Here is a 24,208-nt window from a genome sequence, read left to right as displayed (position 1 = left end):
AGACATAAAACAGAATCATTCCTGCGCAAGCTCCCAAAACTTCAAGTGCCTTTCGAGTTCCCTTTGAGGTCAGCGTGCTATACAGTAATGTGTGGAACATTTCCCCACGTAAGAATATAAACTTGTGTTTTGAAATCCTGATCCCCGAGGCCAACGCCGCCACCTTGTTTAAACGGGAGCTCGGATGTCAACGCCGTTCTGCTCACTTCCGACGCTAACGCGTGTGTGAACGGCCAGATCGAATCGTCTCCATGTTAAAATAAAAAGGTATTTGCCTTTTCACTTTCTACACACTCAAATAATTTAAAAAAAGATCTGAATCTATTACCAATTAAAATGTTTATCCAAGTTTGATGGTCATAAACAAATGGACGACATCTCCTCCCCAACGTGCCGGATTTGGAAAATGGACTCAGACGCCGCTGCATTTGAATTCCTTTGCCTTCTTTGATGATTCCAGAACGCACCCTCCGTCGTCCAAAACAGCGGCGGGCGGACGGACGGACGGACGTGTGTGATTTTTTTGCTCTCTTGTCAGAATTAGCCGCGTTTATTTAGTCTAGTCGGGCCCGGTGCTCCCACGTGCCAATCCAAACATCAGCACGTCTACTCATCAGCCTTTCAGCGGGATACTTTACAAAATGACACGTTTGGCTTTCATCTCCAGCCCGCGGTGGACTTTGGCCTCCAACTCGAGGGAGGCCCCATTTCTTTTTTTTTCCCTGTTCCCCCCGAATCGCTCAAACTGCTTCCCTCCATCTGCCCAGAGCGCCCCAGATACGAGGCAGAGCAGGAAGCGAGCATTTTGGATTTGTTTAAAAGATTATTGTGAGCAACCGGGATGTGGTGTGCAATGGATGCACAGATGCAGAAAATCATATTTGAGCACGCTGTCTTTCAAAGAAAAAGAAAAAAAGCCAACAATTGTTGGTGTCGTCGATTTATTTTCCTCCGTTGGACACATCGAAAGACGGCGCGGGCTGTCGTCTGAGCGCGGCAACAACACGCGTAGCGAGACGTGCTCCGGGTTGAGCTTCAGGCAGGCGGATGATGACGTCCCGGCGCAACCTAATTGCGCTGTCTGTTCAGCCTCGCATCTTGTCACGTCTCCAAAAGCGGGCGAGCCACGTCGCTAATCGACGGCGAGCCGTTGGTCTTTCAAGACGCAAACGTTGTGTTTCATTCTTGACCTTGTCTGCGAATGAAAGCAAACGCACCTGTGATGTTCAAATGCCTTCAGTCGGCGCCATATACGCTGTGGCATGCGGCGGCGGCGGCGGCGTCTTGCTGCTTGTGTAGCATGCTAACACGCTCCTTCTAGTTTGTTCTCCACCCAAAAGCCAGTCTTTCACATTCATCACACAGCGACCTTAACTGATTCAACGCCAGGATAAAATGGATATTTGTCTGTAAATGGCAGTGATTGAGTTAAGTGGGAATAAAGCGCCTTCTGATGCGTGCATAAAATACGAGTGTCAAATGGAAACACTTGATCAAGATTTATTTTTCCAACTCCTAACTGTGTCGTTGAGGTTTTGCTTTTTTTTTTTTTTTGTTGCAGTGGCCGATGAAGACGAGCTGGTCAAGTTAAAGAGTTCCCCGCCGCTCTTCCCCGGCCAAAGTGTTGCCAACCAAAACCCCGAAACGGAGCTGATTCTGGAGGGAGACGACGACTCTGCCGGCCTGCTGCAGGAAAAGGAGGCCGACAATCTGGGTGGTAAGTCCACTTTAGAATCTTCCATTGTTGTTGGGTTAGCTTGCATTTTTAAATGGTGCACATAGGAAATAGAACAATGACATATTCAAAAGGACTAAATAGCCTTCGCTAATGCTATTAATTGCAAAACACAAAATTAGCATCTCTTTCAGTTTTGCTATCTCTCGAAACATCTGAACACAAACGTGTCGGAAAACGTTATCCGAGGCTCACCCGACATCCCATAATATCTCTGTGGGTGGTTTACGAGGCACCGCCGCAGTTTGACGAGGGGACGCCGCCTCCGCCAGAGTTCAACTTTAAGCGGCCGTCCAAAAAGTGAATTAGAAACCGCATGTGAGACATTAGCGGCTTCGTGCGCGGACGAGTGCGAGAGACCTTGGCTTTGCGTGGCAACATTTTCTTTTTCTTTTGATCTTGTGGAGAGAACAGCAATGACTTTTTAATTTCTTTTTTTAATGTGACACAAGATGCAGGATTGAGCCCATCGCGCGTCCACGCAAACAGTTCGCTCGAAAGCGGGCCGCCGCCGAGTGCCAGTACGAGCTCGTTGAGGAGGTGACGGAGAGGCCAGACTTTTTCCTGCCAACCTCTGCAGTCAAGCAAGCAGAATAATAAAACAACAACAAAAACTCTGCCTCATAAAAACAGAGTACTTAACCAAAATGACACAAGTATGCTGCAAGATGCTGTCACTGAGCAACAGCGTCAAACAAAAGTTACTTCTTCTTCTTCTTGTGGATGCTCAATTCCCACTTATCATGTACAAGTGCCCCCTGGTGGCTTTTAATAGCAATGCAAGGAGTTCATCGCCGACCATGTACGATTTGGCTGTTGATGGTTACTCCAACCAAGTCCAATATTCCATAATCAAAACAAAGAATGGTAGCAAACGTTGCGCTCCAAGCAATACGATGCCTTGGCTATTAGCATTTAGCATTTCTTTCTTTGACTCCACATCACACGCACACACACACACACAGGCAGGAACATTGTTTTGTGGATGTCTGCCGCCTGAAGCGTTGGGAGTTTCCCCCAAGGTCCACTGGCACTTTCTCTCCCTCCTACAAGCTGCTGATGTATTTATCATGTATTTATGAGCGCCAGCGAGCGCGAGGAGGCCTAATGAGAGCGCTGGGACGCGCTCCGTGTCGGCAACGCAGCTCATCCCTGCCAGCCTTTAGGGTGCGAGGCGCTTGAGACAGCTGTGATTAGAGCAAACACACACACACACACACACAGCAAGTGCTGGCATGAGGACACTCAACACTCTCAATGTGGAGGGTGAAGGTCAGCCCGGCATCCACTCTCATAATAATCCGACTAATAATATGCAGGCATGTGCGTGGACGCCTAAAGGAATGGCATCGGTGTCCAGAGTGAAGGCTGACTCACCGACAGCGTTCTCGTCCACATTTTGCACATTGCTCATATTTTACTTTCATCTGCTTAGCCAGCTGTGTTAAAGTCGGCGAGAAACAAGATGACGTGTTTGAAATGGATACATATTTGGAGGCTCGGAAGCCATTTTAGCTCCTTGTTCTGTATTGGGGAAGGAGTGTTTGCCAATGCCGTATTTTTTAACCAATAATGGAAAATGTGGTAATATTAGGATTATTCATATTTTTACATGTGTAAATTCAAATTGTTTTAGAGATTTTAGCAAAACCATGTTGGGAATAGAATTGATTAGATTTGGATGAATGTGCTCTTGCAGGTTTTATTAAATTATTTGCAAATAATGGGCACCCTTGAGACACTTTATTAGGTACATCTGCATAAAAAGCAATACAAAAGCTCCCTTGTGCTTTTTATTTGACCAACCTATTTAAAAAAAATGTCAGTGGTTTAGTGTGACCATGTTCGATGATCAGACACATGTACCTTGTAAATTTAGAAATAATAATGTATATAAATAACCTGAAAAGTTCAATTTTTTTCACTCCAAAACTTGTCAATTTCAGCCTGCACGGGGAGCCCCAATGTGGTTTATTGTTGTGCTTTATATTTAAAGTGTAAAACATTCAGATATTTCTGTTCACGAAATGAGTTTGAATTTGTCTCATGCTTGCGTTTTCATAATAAGGCTTTATTCTAATGTGAATGCATTGCGGCTAATCATCCGCCACGCCCCCTTTGCATTTCACCCAAAACGTGAAAAAATCCAATTTCCATTCGCTGCTGCAAATTGCTTGAGCCTCAATCCCGTGTTAACGTGCCCTTAATTTCATTATTCCCATGTAAACATTGGAAGGCCACATCGTCTAATTATGAAAAGATCTCCGAGGGAGAGGATTAAAATGTTTTTAATCCTCCTCTTCTCGCAATGTGCTCGCCCCACTCCGCAAAACCGTCGCCGAACCGCACATGCGTGCGTGCGGTGCCATATGCAATATGCAGTTATTATACGGGCAACAATTCCTAATCCGGTTTGTTGCCATCAATCGGGTTACGACCGCTGACGTCACCAAACACGGTAACCAGGGGAAGGAAGGTGATGCGCGAGCTGCGTCCGCGTCGCCCTACCGTACGTGCATCTTTTTAATTGGCCCGAGGACGCCGATGAAGACTGATGGCGCGTTCAAGTGGCTCCTCTTGATTTGAAGGGATCGATAAAGATCCGCCTGCTTTCTATTCCTGCCTCTGCACGCATGCGTGGCTGCGTGCACGCGAGGGCCCAGCAAGGTGACAATACAGGAGCAAGCAACCTGCTGCCTCTTCACGTCAACTTCGCCCCCCCCCCCCCCCCTCCCCTAATGTCAGGCCGAGCAGGGCTGTTCCTAATATTTTGGTGAACAATGTCCCACTCGTGTTTGTGTGCTAGTTTGTATTTTCAGCACAATACTCCTTTTGTTAAATTATGCAATCAGATCACAATGTTTGAAATTGCCTTTGCGGTGGCTGTGAATTTATGCAGCTATTGCGAAATATATGCCAATGCATTTTGAAATGTATTATCCAAACCTTCCAATTGAAACTGCGTTTCATTTCATTTTTTTACATTTTTACGCTGTACGTTTTTTGTCTATAACACTATATGCAAAAGGAAACAACGTTTTATAAACCAATAACCCAAGACGGAGATTTTTTTTAATACACGAGTGCGTCGTAATAATATAAATTCATTTTATTCCTTCTATTTTATTTTTATTAACATCAGAGCTAAAACAAATTACATACACACGCGTACATATCGATATATAAATAAACAAAAGCAAAAACAATATTGCAAAACCTCGCAAAAATTATTTTTGCTTTTGTTTTTAATTTAGTCCAAACCATGCAGAAATTAAAATGCATTTACACTGGTTTAATTTCGTTTAGCTTTTCTAATAATGTCCCCCCTCCCGACATTGTGGCGACTCCACGTTTTGCAAAACGACGACATTTTGTTTGTAAATTGGAAAGCCCTATAAATTAGACACGTTGGAAAGTGCGTGGTGAATTTTGGATTCTAATGTGGCGAATACACGAATCCTAAAACGTAATCAATAATAATAGCGCAAAACTTGATTCAAACGTGCTGCGACTATTTTATTATTATTATTATTTTTTTTTTTTTTGGGTGCAAGTTGGTGTGTAAGGTGCATGTTTTGCCTCGTCAGGCCCTGTGGTACTGAGTAGCCCGGCCCAGCTGGTGGCGCCCGGCCTGGTGGCTCGGGGGACCCTCTCCATCACCGGCAGCGAAATCTACTTTGAGGTGGACGAGGACGACCCCGCCTTCAAGGGGGTCAGCCCCAAGGTCAGTTGCAAACACGCATCCCCCCCACCCCCCACCCCCCGGAAAAAAAACCACGTTTGCATGTTGCTGTCATTTTGCGCAAACTCACAGCGTCGAGGTATTTTAAATTGCGCCTCTCGGTCTCGCTAATCCAAACGCGTCGTTGAAACGTTTTATCAATGTTGACTTTTTAACAAAAGCACGACGACGACCAAATACATATAAGAATTGGTTTTATTAGCTCTTTAAATTAAGTGGATGACAATTAAAAAAACAAACAGATCACAGATGTTATAATCCAGTGTAGTTCAAGTGCATTTCTTTTTTCTCAATTTTACCGTCATATATATTTACTATTTATATAGGTTGTCATTTAATAAAACGAAATCGTGGCAGACCAAGTATTTTTTTTTAAAAAAAAGAAAAGAACAGCCAATAAAAAATGTTATTTAAATAAAAAATTCAAGTAAATCGATGGAATGTGTGTTTAACAAAAGCTTTACACTCAAATGTAAACTTTGCAAAAAGGAAAAAGAAAGACGACAAACCGTATCGAGCCAAAGTATAAATTAAGTTGTTTTTCTAGCAGATAAAGAAAAAAAGCCCACCGACATTCACAATCTCACTGGAAGGAAGCACAATGCTATCAACACATTTACAGTATCAAATGTACACGCGCGTTTCAAGTCTCGTCAAAGGTTCGTTGGAATTATGAAAGCCTTTTTTTTTTTTTTTTTTTTTGTTCTTGTTGATGGGTTTAGGAAAACGGGTGGCGCTGGTCAAAAGGCGCCCCGGAAAAAAAAAAGAAATATTAAAAGGGTCGTGAGAAGCGCTGGCTCGCTCGCTCGTTCGCTCGCCGACTACAGGCTCGGCTCGGCCGGTTACCTCAAAGCTTCTCCAGGCTTTTGGGGTTGGTGAGGATCTCCCTGGCCAGGCGCCACGTCTGCTTGGCGGCGTTCTCCAGGGCCGAGTGCGGCTTGCCCTGGAAGAGGTCGAGGTTGGGCAGGAAGTAGTGCGGGCATCGGCGGCACTGCAGGCAGGAGATGAGCTGCAATAGAATCCCGTTGAGGCGGTCGCCCAGGCAGTTCTCGTCCCAGTCGGACTCGCGCGGGTGCTTCTCGCACTCGTACGACACCAGCGTCTTCATGTGGTAGTTGTTGAGCGGCGCGCCGGGCAGCTCCAGGTGGCGGTCGCGCAGCGCCTTGAGCACCGACAGGCACTTTTTGCGGCAGCCGCCCAGCAGCAGCCGGTTCTCGGCCTCGGCGAACTGCAGCACCCAGGCGTCGCTCTCGGCCGAGCTCTGCTTGCCGTTGAGCGAGTAGCACTCCTTGGAGAGCAGGTTGAAGCCCTCCGCCTTGACCTCGGCCACGCGGTTGGGGCCCGGCCAGGGGATGTGCGGCAGCGGCCAGTGCGCGGCGCTGCGCGGCCAGATGCCCGTGCACTTGAAGGCGGGCGTGATCTGCACCACGTAGCGGTCGCGGATGCGCAGCTTGACCTCGCTGGTGTCCGCCACCATCTTGACCACGTCGCGGTAGCTGCACTTGTCCACCGCCTGCGCCACCAGCGTCTGGAAGCGCGAGCGGATCTTACGCGCCGACAGGTAGCCGGAGGCGGTGATGAACTCCACCCACAGCGACATGCTGCGCTTGCGGCCGTCGCTCAGCTTGAGCACGGCGCAGCCGGGCAGCGAGCCGTCGTCCACGAAGTTGAACACGCCCATCTGGTTGAGGTAGAGCACCACCTCGAACTCGCTGGGCGAGATGACCTCCAGGCCCTCGAAGCGGTTGTCCATCTCGCTCAGCGAGCTGATGAAGCGCGGCTCCTGCACCTCCACCTCCTTCAGCACGTCCGACACCACCTTGCACACCTCGCGGATGGTCTTGGACACGGCCGCCTTGCGCGACTGGCACTTCTCGTTGTAGTACTTGTTGAGGTGGTACACCAGCTTGGCCTGCGCGGCGATCATGTTGGGGCAGAGATCCGGGTTGTACACCGGAGTCTCGCAGTACGCCGACGGATCCAACGCGGCGGTTTGTACGGGAGCCAATTTTAAAGGGGAAAAGGCAACGCTCTACCAAGAAAAAAAAAGGGGAACAAAAAAAATAATAATACCCGATTCGGAACTCGCGGGGTCGTGGCCGGAACGGAGCTCCGGGACGAGCGGAAGGCGCGGCGCTCACTCCTCGCAACTTAACATGACTCAAATACTTGCAAATGGGACGAAGAAAAGAGCGAAAAGTGGCCCCGCCAAGTGTGCGTGCTTTGCGCGGAGCGGAATGTGCTCTGCCGGCGCGCACCGCCGCGGCGTTTGCTGTCGTTTGACAGCGCGCACACACACACGCGCGCGCGCGCCTTCATACACTCGCGCGCACACGGGCTTTATTATAAGGGAGGAGTTGGCGGCGCGCTGGCCCAATGGCCGCGCCTCACGTCACAGCAGCGAGCGAGCGATCGAGCGCGGTGGCGGCGGCGGCTGCGGCTGTTTATAGAGCACGTCACAAGTGCTCAACATAAAGGACGCATAAGTAAAAGCACGAGGAAATACACCCACGCACAGCACATGCATGTGTGGGGAAAAAAAAAAAAAAAATCCCCCGTTTTGGTTATTGTTGCAGTTTTAGGATTTTTTTCTCCCCCCCCCCCTTTTTTTTTTCTGGATTGCATTGCTTTTTCCTCCCGAATGTTCTCTGTTGAATTCCAAGTGACAGCTGCTCGTTGTCAGCTGGGGAAGTCATTTATATTTGTATGCATTCTTTGAAAGATTTTCTTCACGCGATCGGATTGAACTTTTCTGCAAGCTGATACCTCCTTACATTTGAATTTGTTTAAAGAAAACAACTTTTTGCTGTAGAATCCGTTTTTTTTAAATGACTTTGTAGCCAGTTAATAGACGTCATTGAAATTCGTTTCGTTTAGTAAAGCAACCACTTTAAAGTTGTCTTTGCGTTATTTTAAAACGTTTCGTTTGTCATGTTTAATTCTTTCAAAACGGTTTTCCAATCATTTATGAACGTCTCCAATTCCAAAACAAATTTCAGTTTTGGTTTTACATATGGTTTTCTAAATTTGACAAGATGTGCAAATGTGAATGTGCTTTACTTTGACTAGGGGTGAAACTAACATTTTCATTATAATCACTTCATCTGTCAGTCATTTTGTATTACTCAGTGCATTATTTTGCTTAACAATTTTAACCCCTGTGTTCAAAAACAGAAAGTTACTTCAAAATCACAGTGCAGGAAATTAAAATTTGGTTACTGTTTGGTCCATAACATTTCAGAAAATTGTGTAAATGCTTTATTTGGAGTCAACACAAGATAAAAAACAAAATCTGTTATAAAGAACCGTAGAAAATGAGACTGATTGTTTGAGAGACTTAGGATTTGGAAAAATTGAAAGGAAACAAGGTCTGCTCATGAGTCATTGATTATCAAAATAATTATCGATTGATTTGATAATTTAGTTACTATTGATTATTTCCTTCTCGTACCATCATATATATTTCATTTTATGAGTGTTGAATATAATTGAAGCATGAACTTCTGTTATCATATTTTCATAGTTCCCGTATGCATTTCACAGTTGGTCTTTGCATGCAAGCTTGTTATTTTGCGTTTTGAGAGCAATCTTTTCATCTCTCACAAACATCGCCTGCCTCCATCTCTCACTTTCAAAAGCAGATCAAATGAAAAAAGAACAAAGACGCAAGTATTTTAGATTGATAAATGGCTCCAACAACGTTTTTTGCACGTCTCCAATGAGCATGCACCCCCTAGCGGCCGTGAGCAGGCGAGCAAATCTGATTGGCCGCTTTGTAAATTACAATCAGGCAGCGCAGTGACGTCACAATCTCGCCTTTGATCTCTTTGAAGTCTGATATTTCGGAAGAGATAAATATTTCAAGGAAGACAAGTAAAAGCCTCGGCGTTGAACATTTTCTTCTCTCCCGCCTGAAAATGGGCTGAGAAATGCCTGTGCTGTGCTATTCGCTGTCATTCACAACTCGCCCGCCAAAATAAAAAAAACTACTATCCGTGTATTTTGGTGGGAATGTTTGTCAGCATACACACAGCGGTCCCACCATCAAACATTCTTCCATACGACTGTAAAGTGGACCGGCGTCTTTTCCATCTTCCCTCCCGCTGCGCCACGTTGATTAGAAGCAGACCCGCTTCGACATTCCCTCCCGCCCGACGAACAAGGGCGCGGCGGCGACGTCGGCATCCAGTAACCTCCCGAGCGCCGGCTTCTCGGTTTGGCCCTTCGCCGGCGGTGCGCGTGCGTGCGTGATACCGGCGCGGGGATTTGGCCCAGATTATGGCCTCCTAATCTGAAGCATGTGCTGCCTTGTCAAGGCATCGCTGGCCGTCCAGCCGGCCGGCCGGCACTGCGGTCGTCTCGTGCACGGGAGCGCCGTGGTCTTGACGAGCGTTGTTGCTTTCTGAAGGAGGAGGCCCTCCGCTCTGATATATGCGACGCCGACTCGGTGACCCACGCGTTGTTGCATAAATCAATATGGCGTCTCCCGCTGTCTCCCTGTCAGCCCGCCATTTTTCCCAGCGCATGTGACCCCGTTTCAAGGCCTCTTTGTTTCGCGGACGAGACACTTCTTTGCTTCTTGTCTTCCATTTTTCTTTGGCCCTTTCCTCTGTATGAAGGAGGATTGTGCTGTTAACATGGCAGGGGTCACTCCGGCTTGACTGGAAATTCCCCCTTTGACCGCAACACTCGTGCTTAGACAGTGGCCTGAGGTGATCCAGTGTGTGTGTGGGTGTGTGTGTGTGTCTGTGTCTGTGTGTGTATGATGAAGTCAACAGAAATAATATGGATTCCTACAATTATGCATATGCAAATTCTGTATGTTGGCACAAAGTAAACGTGCCGTTTGATAAAGTGCCAAAATGTCAGAATGTGTCAAAAATTGGCAAATTCTTCTAGTAACTTGAACATTTGAAAATCTCTAGCTTTAGGAGACCCACCAAAAATGTCACAAAGTCGTGCACCACCCAAAACATAGAATTTGGATTTATGGGTAATTCGGCAGCTTGATGACATTAAAAATATATATTTTTTTAAAATGGAGCCCCCAAAGTTATAGGCGGCTAGAAGGAGTTGTTCAAAATGCAAGAGCAGCAAATTTGCCCAAAATGGCTGCCTCTTCATTTTTTGGAAGAACAAAAAGCAAGGTGTTTAATGCTTTTTTCACATAAAAATAAGTGAATAAATGAAGATTTTGGAAACTTTTTGTTTTCAGCAACCCAATAAAAAGATGCAAGTTGAAGTTTGTACAAAAAAATGAACGTTTAGCATATACTGCCGTAGCGCTCCCAAGCTAACGCGCCGATAAGATTAAGAGGATTTAATAATATGACACATTTCGGTCTAAATCTGATTATGAATGTCAGCGATGTGACGTTCCCCGCCGCGAAAAAATAATATACTTTAATCTGCTGTTGCGTGTTTATGATATGATCTGATGAGATTGTCAGTGGGATTTTTTGTTTAGTTTCTTATTCCGATGCTGATTCCCCGGCAATATGGCGTCTCCGCAGGAGGCCGGCTAATTTTGCCGGACCCCCTTTGGCTTGTGTCCATTCATTTGTTTTGCGGGCCTCTTGCGCATGTCGCCTGAAGGCTCGCAACCTTCCTCAAGTCAAGCAGACAATGGCCGAACTTTTCCCATACGTACCTGCAATAGTTTTTCTCTCTCTCTCTCGCCTATACACAAAAAATGTGGCCAAAGTGTAAATTAAAAATCGTAATTGATTGGCTCAGCTTCGTTTGGCCCTTCACCCCCTGCCCCCCCCCTCCCCCTCCTGCAATATGCTACGCTTGTCAGCCTTTGTGATAAATTACATGCATGCATTTGCATGAATTTAGAAGCAGTGTGGCTCATGTTTGCCACATTAAGAGTTGCACAATTGGCCTTTAAAAAAAAAATCATTTTGAAGCACCTTTCTCATGGCTGACGTACAATTTAGCAACTATTTAGAAAAGGGTTGCAGCGATGTGGCGTCCTTGTGGTTAACCCTTTTTACCTCTGCCTTTTCCCATTCAATGACGTCATCACTTAATTTGTCATTATTAGGTCCAATAAATCATAGTTTTTATGAGTTGGCAATGTTGGTAGCGTCATAGTTCCAAAATTGAGCCCTGGACGCCAGTTTCACTTGGAAACTTGAAGTTGGAGAGTCACGTCCATCTTGGGTAGACCCACAAAAACTCTGAAGATGCTATTGCAAAACCTATAGGGAGTCGGCCATTTTGTTTTGAGGGGACTGGTTTTGTTGGCTGGACATAAAAGGCCAGAATTTTAAAAAGTCAGGTAACAATTTGGTAAATATTGTTATTATGAGTAGATAAAAAAAAAAAAAATCTGAAACCAACATGAAGTTTGCTTTACTGGACTTAATCACAATTCCAGACTCACTGTTGTCGTAAACGCCAAGTTTTTTTTTTTGCTAATTATCCTAAACGCTGCTGATGGCCAAGCAAATTTTGCAATGTTAGGCCTCGCTGTAGCTTTGCGCTGAGCTCAGCTGATTTTCCTTTCCTGGTGGTTTTTGTGGGGAAAAACAAACAGCATATTAATCTTCATGTTGCGCGAGGTGTCGGCTCTCTCCGCGTGGGCGCCGCAATCATCTGCCCACTGACCCCGAGATGCTCGTCTGCAGAAGCCCTCGCCTCCACGCGTCCTCCTTGAATCCCCCCCCCCCACACTCCCCTCGAGACCAAGCGCAGGTCCACAAAAGCAGATCGAGCCTCCGAGGCCTGGCGTAAAATTAGGCGGAGTTGCCTAAATAAGGGATGAAGGGTTCATAATTGTCAGTCGTGGAGATGTGAGGTGCCGGGTGCCAACTGTCAGAGGCGGGCTAATGATGACAAATGTCTCTCCATGCAGATTGCTTGCGCTTGCGCCTGTGCTGCTGCTACTCCTGCTACTGCTGCTGCTGCTGCTACTGCTGCTGCTGCTGCTGCAGGGCCTAATGAGAGGAAGCTTGCGCGTTCATTTAATGACCTGCACGGAAGCCAACGGCACTCACTCAAGCTTGATATGTCGTTAAGGGCCAACACAAAGCAGCGCTGCTTCTCCTTCAAGCGGTTTACGCTTTAAATAACATCCTCAAAATCATCTCGATGAGGCTTATGGGAGAAAGTAGAGGACGGTTGTCATTTCCACGGCGACCTCGGCCGAGGTCACCTGCTTTAGAGGTCCAGTTTTTCAACCGTAAAATAAAGTGGTCCAAGTACCGATACCTGCTACCGGTAAAAGCTAGTCATGCCAAAATAACATGTTGGCATCTATGCTATCTCTGCTAATGTATCACGTTAGCGTCTATGCTATCCATGCTAGCATATCATTGCCCAATGATTTCCAAGCATTGTTTGCGCCACCGGGAATCCAAATTTCTAAAAGATAGCTCCAGAAAACAAAAGTGTCTCTTTTTTTTTTATTATTTGTAATTTTTGACTTATTTTGTTTTCGTATGATCTTTCTTCACTGACGGGCCAGGGTAAATCCCCCGCGCTTCTCCAGTCAACCGCGCGACAGCCATTTGGACCGGACTTTCCAATCATGTTTCCTGGGCCTATAAAGTGGCCTAACAATAAATTCTTGGAGCTCGCAAGTCTCCCTGTTTGGAGTTTTTTCGCTGTCTGCTTAAATTGTAGCGTTTTTAGGAGGCCGCAGTAAATCAGACGCCGCGCTCGCGGCGTGACGTCGGCCTCATGCTAATAAAAGAGCAAAACAGGAGCGGCCGCGGCCCGGCCAGATTTGCCCAATTTGTTGCATGAATAGCTCTTGAAAGGCTTTGGCGGGCCGCACAAAGGGGCCCTCGTCTTTGTTTGCTCTCGCCCCATCTGTGTCATCTGCTGGTCCGTGCGAGAGGGCGGCGTCTCGGGGGCGCTCCCCGGCGGCGCCGCCAGTTGTTTTATGGACTCGGCCGAGTGCTGCCGGGAGTTCATAAGTCGGCCCCCAGCCCATTGTGCCACGGGGCCAGCTGACGCGCGTGAATGGACGGCAGCGTATTGACACATCATTTCCATTCAGGAATCGGATGAGCCCGCCTTGTTTTGCGCCGTGATTTATGTCTGCTAGGTTATCATCCCAAGAGTGGGGGGCTTCACCCGCGACGCGTCACGCCGAGACCTCAGAGGAGGCTTTTTTGTTTTGTTTTGTATACATCTGAAAGTGACGCTTAAACCTTTTTTGTCGATAAATAACACATTTATATGGGTTCACTTTACAAGAGAAATCTATGACTGACTTTCCAATAATAAGTTTATTTTTTTTATGTTAAACAGCCAATTTTTTTGTCATTTTTCAGGGGAAAAAAACCCTACAGTGATACTTGACTTACAAGTTAAATTTGTTCCATGACCACGCTTGTAACGCAAATCATCTTGCCCTTTTAAATGAATGGGAGTGAGATTTCCAGCCTCAGAAGAAATGGCAACAAAAATGGTATACTATAGCATTCAAGTAATCTACTTTGCAAAAACAATAATAGAATTTCAAGAAATAAATCATGCGTTTTGTTGCTTTAATGACATATGCGTCCAAATCCTGCAACAACGGTGCGATTTCCTACAGAATTCCCGTGACAACACGTTTCTGACCCATTTTTCCTTTCCTGTTCCTTCTGGTGACCCAGTTTGTGAGCTTAGGCTTGACCTAACACACCCACACAGCGCCACCATTGCTACGGCTGAAACGCGCGCCTCTCGGGAGGTGAGGTGAAAAGGAGAGAAAGCCAAAAAAGCCCTGGAGTGGATGCGAGAGAGAGAAAGATGGCAAGGAGAGACATTTTGTCTACTTTGATTAGTTCTGCCTGCCGCTGAGCCGCGCTTAATATTAGCCCGTCAGCGGCGTCAAACGGAGCCCGCCTCATTTCCATCCGCCACGCTGGCGCCGACATATGGGCCAGGTTGCCAATTGCTTATTTTATACGGTAATTAACGGCACTCAGACCGCGTTAGATGCGCCTCCAGCGTGACACGGTTTCCATTTCGGCCCCGGTCAGGTCTTCTCTTTTTGGATCTGCACGGAAGGGCAGGCCCCATTTCAAATTTGCCTTCTCACAATCGGATTGTAATCGACGAAAAACGATTCATGTGGCGAACGGCGACCGTGCGAAAGGGACGGTCTAATTGCTTGACTTTTCTGTTGCTCGGTTTAATGGTCAGATGTGCTTTTTTTCCTAATAGAACGGATAGCGCGTTGTAGGCCGTGGTTAGCGAGCAAGCTAGCTACCAAATTTCCACGAGCCAAAAATCTCTGCAACTTTCCTACAAGATCACAATGTCTCATTTCATTTCAACACATTGTTTGGAAAGGTCAGCAAATCAAATGCAGATGAAATGGTTTGTTCCAGTCGCAGGCTATCTAGTAGTAGTCAGTGCTGCCTATTGTGTCAGATGTTGACATCGTCTAACGAAGGGGGTGGATTAGCCGTTTAAAAAAAAAGAGAGAGAACCTGGAGAGGCAGCGCTGGGCTGAGTAATGAATGATTGACTGTAAAAGAGACGCTGCCACTTGCCGCCGAGCTGAGCGTCGGCGCTGACGCCCGCCGCGCCGTGCCTCCCCTTGCCTCCCCTCCCTTCGCCTCGCCTCGCCTCGCCTCGCCGGCCTTGATCACGTTTCACCGCCGCGCCCCGTCTCATCTCGGCCTGCCTGCGTGTGCCGCGGGGAAAGCCGCTTTCCGCGCGCACTCCTCGCCCTAATTTACACATTGAAGACATTTTTTTTTGCGTTTGCCGCTCTCGCCAGTGAGCCCCGCTCCTGGAAACCTCCTCACACAGGCACACGCAATTTCTCTTGCGTTTGCCTCCAGGCAGTGAACTAATTTGGGCTTCCATAATTGCGCTGTGTTGTACACCTGTCTGCTATTAATTCTCCCCCATGTCGCTCATTCGCTCCCTTAATGAGATATTATTATAATTATTTTCATCATAGTGTTTTTTTTTGTAAAGCGGCGCGTGAGGGGGTAATGAGCTTGATTGATGTGATTGTTAAAGGCGCCGTTACTTGTCTATTAGCTCATGTTTTACTCCACCGTATCAATTAAAGAGAAAAAGTTTGGGAAGTTTCATAAGAGCAGATGTCAAATTGCTAACGTGCCTGCTTCAAATGCTGGATATGAAATATCAAAATTGGACAAAAATCATAAAATTTAAAAAAAATATTTTAGTTCTATTTGGCTGAAGAATTTCCTTCCTCCTGGATTGGTCGGCTATTTTTTTATTTTCTGAATCAATGCACGCTCACGAGTTGCTAGCGCCAGCGGCCATCTTGATTTGGCACCAAACGACCAATGCAAAGACCTAATGGACTACCGCGGTAGGACGCTAGGGTTCAAATCTCCGCCTTCCCTGAAGATGACCCGCTTTTACATGAATCTAACTTGACTTGATTTGGACCTGCGGTGTCTTGGGCCCAACTGTTGGTTTGAGGGCCGCTGCTTGCGGGCGGGATCTGAAAGGCGACACAATGGCTTCGGCTTGGCTTTGTTTCAGCCTGTCACCAGCGAGTTCGCTGAGAAAGTGGATTGGAGAAAATCTAAAAGGGGAGAAAAATGGGAGGGAGGGAGGGAGTGAGTTTATGAAAACTGAAAAGTTTCTTGGCAGCGGCTGTTTGAATGTTTTTGTTGAGGAAGCAAACTACTGGAAGGAATGCTGCTAAAGAAAAGCACAGCTCAGTGAACAATAGCCAAAAGTTTCTTCAGCTCTGCTCACAATCCAATTAAGAGTTGAAAACGAGGGTCAAGCGTGGGGGACGTCACGCTTTTTTTTTTCTCGTTGAATGGTCCCATATTGAAGCATTTTGTGGAGGCTCAGATGAGCTTTTCCGTTGCTCCTAATGGCCAGGTCGGGAGATAATCTGACACTGATTTTTTTTTTTTTTTTTTTTAAACGTTGGTTTCTCAGATGGTACCAATCATCGCCCCCCCCCCGTTAAACTCTACCATCTCTTGCTTGATAATTACCGATAACATATGTCAAGACTACGTTGGACGTCTTTTGTGCATTAGCTCGAAAAAGTGCAACCTGGACGAACAATGCTGCCATGTGGCTTGAGAGGTGAAGCGGGCGGGCGGGACGCTGGATGGAGTCGGTCGGGCCTTTGTTGGTTAGTTCTCATGGCAGCTCGGCTTTGGAGTGTGTGACAGCCGTTTAACTCCACACGACCCGCTTCTCAAGTGCGCGCTCTCCAATCCTGTTAGGAGCCATAATTACAATTCATGCACGTCTTTGAAGAGAGCAGGCGAGTCGGGGTGCACCGAGACACGCCCCCACCCCTCTCAGCGCTCGCCTTGCATGGATGAAGGCTGCTCGCTACGAGGGTATTTTCAATCAAACATTTGCCCCCCCCCCCTCCTCGGTACTTACTTCATCTTGACACGCCAAAGCAACAAGTGACGCGATAACCAATCAGAGGAGTCGACCGAAGTCAACAGTTTTGAGACTTTTTAAGAATTGTTTTAGAACGCTTTGGATTTCTTGGGGCGTGTCTTAAGAACAAGTCCAAGTCCGTAGCAAGTACCTGGCCCACTATATTGATGGTCAAAGGAAAAAGTTGAATCAATGTGAGTTGTTCACAAAAAAATGACAAGCGTGCCTTGTCAATCAATCAACTTTGAGCGTGAATGAGTAAAGCTTGACTTTTTGCTTTTCGTCTGCCATGGCAAAGTTGCCGTATACGTTTTTCCACTTTGAAGTGGTGGTTGCGTGACGCGCATTTCAAAGGCGAGCGGAAGAAAGGCGGGAGCGCGCAGCCTAATAGGTGCTTTAGTCATTTCTGAGTTTTCATAGCTTAATCCGTTGTGAAAAGCCGAGGAGAAGAAAGGATGCGAGCGGCCCTCCGTATTAATTTGATGTGACTTGTGTACAATAAGGCCGGGCGATCCCACCAGCTTTGGCTTCTTTCATCAGGCGCGGCCCCTTGGAACTTTTTTGCCTAAATGTTTGATGAAACGCCGGCCGTAAGCCTCTTTGCCATTGTGCGCCCCCATTATTACACGTACAAATAGTCAAGCAACCTCCCCCATTGTGGCAAATTGATTTAGCACAATTGAATTCAAACACACAGATACCGAGGCTCATTTCCCTGTGGACGTTTTTTTTTTTTTTTTTTTTTTAACAAATGTAAATGATCCCAAGGTTTGCCTTCTTTTTGGAAATATATTTTAAAGCCTTGCCTCCTAAACTGGATTTACATCGTCCAGACGAATTTAGCCTCAGTCTGCTAGCTTAATGCTAACAGATAATCAGCAGGAATAGGAAATGGTGGCACTATCCGTTCCAGCTTGTTCTATCCAAGTGGCCCGTTTGTGTACAAGCAGGCCGGGACCAGGAGAGGCCAACCGGGTGCCGTGTCGCTGACCCTCAAGAGAACATCTTGCGTGAATATGCTCTAATCCGACGTAATTAGTCAAATCGCAGCACGCCAAAGCAGCTTGTCGAGGGGGGGAGGGAGGGAGGCAGGGAAGAGACGGACGGGGAGTTGTTGGCTTTGGCAGGGGGGGAGGGAGGGAGGAAAGAGACGGGGAGTTGTTGCCTTTGGCAGGCTCCAGTAATGGCTGGCCGGGATCCCCGCTGGGCCAAAGAGTTGCCAAAGCTAACGCTCTTTTCATTATGTTTCACTTGCTTTCGGGAAAACAAAAACAGCTTGCTTTGTTTTATATACAGCCCACTTATATAACATTCCTAGAAAATCACAATGTTGTAGCGGGGCTGCTCCTTGGGGGCTACCTGCTGACGCCTGGCGAAAGACGATTTTTATCATATTTGATAATATAAGGTTTTGCGTTGTGGGCAAAATGCACAATATGTCTTCTGCAAGACACTATTGTCTTTTTTAATCCAGTCGAGTGCAAAGGCCTCAATGTCACACTTTGAGAATGACGCTGTGAATTTAATGTCGGCATTTTTCCAAGATGGCCGCCATAGCCCGGAGCTAGTCTTTCTGGCCGAACCTCTGAGGAGGATCGGCAAGCGCAGAAGCCACGCATGACGAGTCACAATCGTTACATCAGAGCCTCGCTCCTCCTACACGATTGTTTTTATTTATTTTTTTTTTATAACGGCTAGGCAGCGGCATGCTAACTTGTAGCCCGCTAACAACAAACCTCAGCCGCATGGCGGCGGGATTAGCGGCAGGAAAAAGACTTTAACGCTATCATTACATGAGGATAAGGCGCAAATTATCGGGCGCGCTCCAGTGGCGGATTAGCGTAGCCTCGGCCCGGCGTGGCCCCGCTCAGCCCTCGAGGGTTGACGCTGCCGCCTGACAAAAGGCGCTCATTTGCATGAACAAGCCCCCCCCCCCTTCTCGTATGCAGAAGAACCGATAAGAAACCTGTTCCACCTTTTTTTTTTTTCCCCGTCAAGCTAATTCCGCCGGATGCCTGCGAAAATGATGCTCCCGATGGAGGTGTCACCCAGCATAATCCTCAAAGAGCGTCCACCCCGTTTGGGTCTTTTTGTTCACGCATGATGTAGCAGCAGGTGACAGGCAGAATTCTACCAAATCCCCAACATATTACCCAGCAATCGCTAGCGAATAAGTTGAGGATAAACGGATAATGAATGAGGCAAAAAAAAGGTGAGGCAGACCAGATGAATGGAGGGCCGCTCGCTGCTCATCAGCGCCACCCTAACCCTGCTTGCTCTCCTCCATCCTTGTCTTGTTGTTTCTCCACCGCTTCCCTCTCCCTCCCACACCACCATTAAAAAAAAATTGCGGGATCAAAAGCGATCAGCTTGGCACTCGGCGTGGCAGCCCCGATGGCGGCATCCCGGCCAGGAAAGATTTCAGTCATCTTAAGGCTGACAAGCCTCTGGGAAAAAGTCCCATTAAGAGAAGATGGGCCTCAAGCTCCTTAGGCTAAAAAGTCTCAAGCTCTTTATCTGCTTGATGGGCTCTCCAAAGTCTCTTCCTGGCCGTAATCATTGCCAAAATATGCCAAAGTGTCAAGCTGTCGGTCAGTAAAGCGAATCTAGCGCTAATGCACAAAAGGATCATTATTGATTGATTACTGAGAGCTAGCGAGTGAATTTTGAGGCCGTCCATTTGACGGACTTCAAAATAACAATCCGACTTGAGGAGTAACTGGCAAGTATAAGAAGAAGCCCACAAGTGTGTCCTCCCAGCCAGCGTCTGGCTAATGCGTGCGAACGAGCGTGGCTGACATAAACGCTATTGACAAACTTGGCCGGACGTGTTTAAGGCATGCATATTCATCTACTTTATCCCACCGGTCGCTCGCTCGCTCGCTCGCTCGCTCGCTCACTGGCTGGCAGAGAGAGCAGCCACACCGTGTCATCCCGCCACACTCCAGCTCTCTCCCAAATGTGGACTGACACTGATTATGCAAATCTCTATCTTGCCCCCCACACACACACGCACATTGCAGCAAGCACCCCCAAGCAATACCTGCTTTAAGAGTCTGCGTGATACGGGCCTCAACCCGAGTGGAGGCGACTGGCGTGGACTATTTATACAGCGCCTATATGAATGCGGGGAATCATATTTTGCTCTTCACAACACTTGTCAGTGATGAAACGTTCTTTGATGCGCTAATTCTTCGCGGCGTGAAAAATGGATTCACGCAAAAGTGTGGAGATTCCCCTTCCATTGCGCTTTATTTCAAGTTAAATGCGCCGCCGAGACTTTTCATGTCACCTGAGGAAAATTATTCCCAAGTGATATCAGACTAACTTTGGCGCTCGCATTCCTTGAAAAGCCACAAAGGGCGTATGGATGGATCCTTCTCCCACCTTGGGACGGAAACCGATTAGGCAAATGTGCGAGAGAGCGGCGGGCGGGCGGGCGGCCGGCCGCGACGCGCCGTGTCACACTGCTGCGCTCGCTCGTATAAATATAGCCGTCACGCCGAATTGCATTATTCTCCTATCCAGGAGGAAATATGCAGACACCCCCCCCCCCCTCCAACGGCTTTAGATTTATTAATAACATCCATCACGGCGTTTCAACCAAAGTGTAGTCGAAGCCGCCGGGCAGTCACATGTGATTAGAGGCCCTTTTCTGTGCCGTGTTTGTTAGGACGGGTTTAAACGGCGGCGTCACCCGCGCGCCGCCTCCTCATCATGTCTTCGTGGTTGCGATGTCGCCCCCCTGTCAAGTCGCGAAGGTGCCAGGACGGCAAATTGCAAAATGTAGGTGAGAGAGAAAAGCTTGCGCCATGGAGGCCAAACAAGGGTTAGGGTAACTTCACATGGTTACAAAACAACATTTCTATCAATAACAGCGATTTACAGAAACATTTGATTTTCAAAGTAGCAGACGCCCAAAAATAAGATTACAGATACATTTATACATTTTATTTTGCGGGGACCGCTTCCGCTTTAGCACCGAGAGCACTGGCGGCGGCGCATGCGCCTTGGCTTCCTAATGAGCGTGCGTGTGGAAACAAAAGGCTTGGGCGGCAGACCTCCTTTCCATCATCAAGCGCCCTGCCCACGTCCCCCTCCCTCCCTCCCTTCCCCTCCCTCGCAGCTCTGACAGACCAAGAGCAGAGCGCCCGCCGGTCCCTTCCTGGTGGCGTGATTAGATTGGGGCCGAAGCCTCCAGCTGGCAGGCCTGTCTGTGACTGGAGGCGGGCGGGCGGGCGGGCAGGCGAGCAGGCGGACGGGCGGACGGCCGTCCCCAGCGCTCGTCAGCGGCTGACACCTCTGACAGGCAGGGGACAGCTTCAGCAGACAGGTTCATTAAATGGCATTTTTTACAGCTGCCCCCCCACACCCCCCAAAAAAAAGAAACACGGGCGCTGGGCTTTGTCGAGTCGACACGGAGAGGAGGAGGGGCCCCGTGCGTTGCCTTTAGACCCCCAAAGCTTTGTTATGATGACAAATCTTCTGATTGAGGCTGTTTGAAATCAGCTTTTTTGCCCCCCCAGCCCAAGTCGGTGTTTAGCCTCCCTTTTGTTGACAGCGAGCCCTTTGGCCTGCGCTTTGTCAAGCCACAGAAATGTTCACTTGGACAGGACAGCGGCCCAAATGAAACCACATGTAAAATGATGCTTTTTTTTTTTTTTTTCTTTCCTTTCACCGCACTGCCTTCAGTCTATTTGAATAGGAAATGCACAGTTTTCTATTGTGAAGTCCGAAGACACTAATGGGTTGTCCTGTAACGCCCAAATAAGGTCACGGGATGGCGGATTTCACCTGATAAGCCTTCCCACGATGCCTTTGGAATTTCCAAAGAGCAAATTTGACTTCCACAACATCTGGATGCATCTGGAGGGGGCCACCCTCACTTGCTGTCCTCTCTTGCCCCCTCCTCTGGGGCCACGCTGTCTCTATGACAACTGTTTGAGTCGGAGGAGAGGCAGCGGAGGTGTCAAATGAGGGTGGGAGGGGGCACTGCATTACCCGCAGGAGAGCATCAGTTGAGGGATGCCGCTATCTCCATCTAATCCAATTTTAATTGAGCTCCAGAGAGCCGGGCGGCGGCGGCGGGGTCGGCCGGCCGGCTATTCCGTGGAGAAATTAAGGCGGCGGGCCCCCGCTCGCTCGCTCGCCCGCCCGCTGCACTCTTGTCAAGCGTCGGAGCTGACCTGCTGGAGCACATCACACTCTCCTGGTCAGAGTGTTGTTGGATATTAATAAACAGGACAGAAGCTAAGTCCTTGAATCGTTTATATGAAAAATCGCAAACGGCATGCTGTGAGATTTTGAGTGTTTGCGCAAACACGTCGCGTCTTTCTTCTCACGCGTTGCCTCTCGAGAGACGTCGCCGCCACGACCCGGAGAACCGATGAGGTCGCCGCGGGACAAAATTGTTCGGAGAGGAGCGAGATGGAAAAAGCGGGGGCCCTTCTCACCTGTCAGAACAATTGTCTTACTTTTGTGCGCTTGCGGTCCCGCGGCGCCTGCCCGCCCGCCCGTCCTTTTGTCTGCCACCTCAGCCTTTAACACACAATGCTTTTATTGATTTTTGTCACACGCCACATGGGGTCCAAGATGGTTTGCAGGATTCTCATTGTTTCATTTGGGCCATGCTAAATGCGCTAAACGCTGTGTGGAAATGTGTTCCGACGCAGGTGTTGGCCTACACTGAAGGTCTGCACGGGAAGTGGATGTTCAGCGAAATCCGCGCCATCTTCTCCAGGCGTCACCTGCTGCAAAACACAGCCATGGAGGTCTTCATGGCCAATCGAAGTACGCCATACTTCATTTTATTCTTATTCAGTTGTTCTCATGGGAAAAACATTCTCTGACAAAAACTCAACACACAACCAAGTTGAATCAATTTCCTTCCTTCCTTCCTTCCTTCCTTCCTTCCTTCCTTCCTTGCAGCATCCGTCCTGTTTAACTTCCCCGACCAGGCCACGGTGAAGAAAGCCGTCCACAGTCTTCCTCGAGTCGGAGTGGGGACCAGCTATGGACTCCCTCAAGACAGGTCTATTCCTGACGCTAGCGTTGTTTAGCGTGTTAGCGTTGGCGCTCCCTTGTTTTTGTTGTGCGCTTGTGCGCTGACCCTCGAGGGGCAGGCGGGCGGGGTGACCTCATTCCACACGCGGACAGCCTGCCGGCCGAAGAGAGTAGCTTGTGGAAAAGTGGGCGAGGCAATCGTGGAACGAAATGGCCCAATTCATGAATGTAAATTATTGTCACAATTGGAGGAATCAGTCCAAAGAAAACATGGCGGTGAATTTGATCTTCTCAAGCATCCGCGAGGTGATTTGCTTTGCTTGCTGCTCCTCCGCATGTCTTGGCGGACTCCACTTGGCTCGAGGAACGGGCCTTTCCCAAAGTGTTCCCGCAATTGTCCAAAATGACAAATTCAGACTGGAGGGCTCCGATCCAAACCCCGATTGAGTCACGAATGGCTGAAGCGCCGAGTCATCGGACTGTAGTCAAACGCCGCGTGCCAGACGTGACGCAACGTGGCACCTTTTTTGTCTTGTTTTGCAGGCGCGCCTCACTGGCCAGCCCTCGGCAGCTCTTCAAGTCGTCCAACATGACGCAGCGCTGGCAGAGGAGAGAGATCTCCAACTTTGAGTACCTCATGTTCCTCAACACCATCGCAGGTGAGCCTATGAATCATCATGTAATAATAATCAAAAATAATTTAAGATATTTTTTTTAATTTTTAATTTTTTTATTTAATTTCTTTATTTTATTTATTTTTATTTTCTTTAGGATTTGGAGACTCGTGAGAGTCCAGATATCAACACAGAGCACGCTTTATTTATTTTAAAAACTTTTTTTTTTGCGTGTTGATGCCACTTTTGCCGTCAGTCACTTACATTGAATCAGACTCACTTTCTGCCGATTGTGGAAAAAAGTTATTGGACCGGAGAGCTTTACGCTTAAAGCAATTATCTTCATCTCGGGTGTCGGAGTCCACCGACTGCAAGTTCTTCGCCGCCGCCGCAATCAATAAACACAAACGACATCGCAGGAGGAGTGCCTGGCGCCGGCCCGCTTTCGTCCTTAAGCGGTCGACGTCGTTTGTTTGAAGCGTGAGCTCGGCTCGATAATTACCCGCGTCCGGCGTGTAGATCGGAAAAGGCTCGACGCTCTCCTCTCTGATCCAACAGGGGGAGGCGAGCCGGGCCTCGCGCGTCGGGGTGTCACGCCGCGTCTCGCCGCCGCTGCCGCCGCCGCTCATGCATATTTATATTTAGCCTCAGCTCCTTGGATACATTATTGTCAGCTAATTAGACGGAAAGGCAAGACGGAGGGCAAAACATGCAGGAAATTCATTAAATGAAAAAGAAAAGAGAGAATCTCACAGTAATGAC

The 24,208-nt window shown here is 47.9% G+C and overlaps 2 protein-coding genes across 4 annotated transcripts in view; one reads left to right on the top strand and one right to left on the bottom strand.

The window, feature by feature from the left end:
- Positions 1–24,208, top strand: part of LOC125972719 (neurobeachin) — an 87,840-nt gene that overhangs the window by 45,919 nt on the left and 17,713 nt on the right. For all 3 annotated transcript variants that reach the window (XM_068651423.1, XM_068651424.1, XM_049726663.1), the window contains 5 exons: positions 1,562–1,717; positions 5,323–5,459; positions 22,502–22,619; positions 22,758–22,860; positions 23,376–23,491. In XM_068651423.1, coding sequence (XP_068507524.1) covers positions 1,562–1,717; positions 5,323–5,459; positions 22,502–22,619; positions 22,758–22,860; positions 23,376–23,491 — 630 coding nt within the window. The remainder of the gene's footprint in view (positions 1–1,561; positions 1,718–5,322; positions 5,460–22,501; positions 22,620–22,757; positions 22,861–23,375; positions 23,492–24,208) is intronic.
- On the bottom strand, positions 5,655–7,796 carry mab21l1 (mab-21-like 1). The gene has a single exon (XM_049726679.2). The coding sequence runs from the start codon at positions 7,402–7,404 to the stop codon at positions 6,325–6,327; it is 1,080 nt and encodes a 359-aa protein (XP_049582636.1). The 5' UTR covers positions 7,405–7,796; the 3' UTR covers positions 5,655–6,324.

The sequence above is a fragment of the Syngnathus scovelli genome, chromosome 7 (assembly GCF_024217435.2).
Source record: "Syngnathus scovelli strain Florida chromosome 7, RoL_Ssco_1.2, whole genome shotgun sequence".
Lineage (NCBI taxonomy): Eukaryota > Metazoa > Chordata > Actinopteri > Syngnathiformes > Syngnathidae > Syngnathus > Syngnathus scovelli.
Note: the sequence above shows the minus strand (reverse complement) of the source record. Positions and strands in the feature narration are given on the sequence as shown.

Excerpts from the sequence above, each read along its gene's own strand:
- mab21l1 (XM_049726679.2), bottom strand. The coding sequence starts at position 7,404 with ATGATCGCCGCGCAGGCCAAGCTGGTGTACCACCTCAACAAGTACTAC.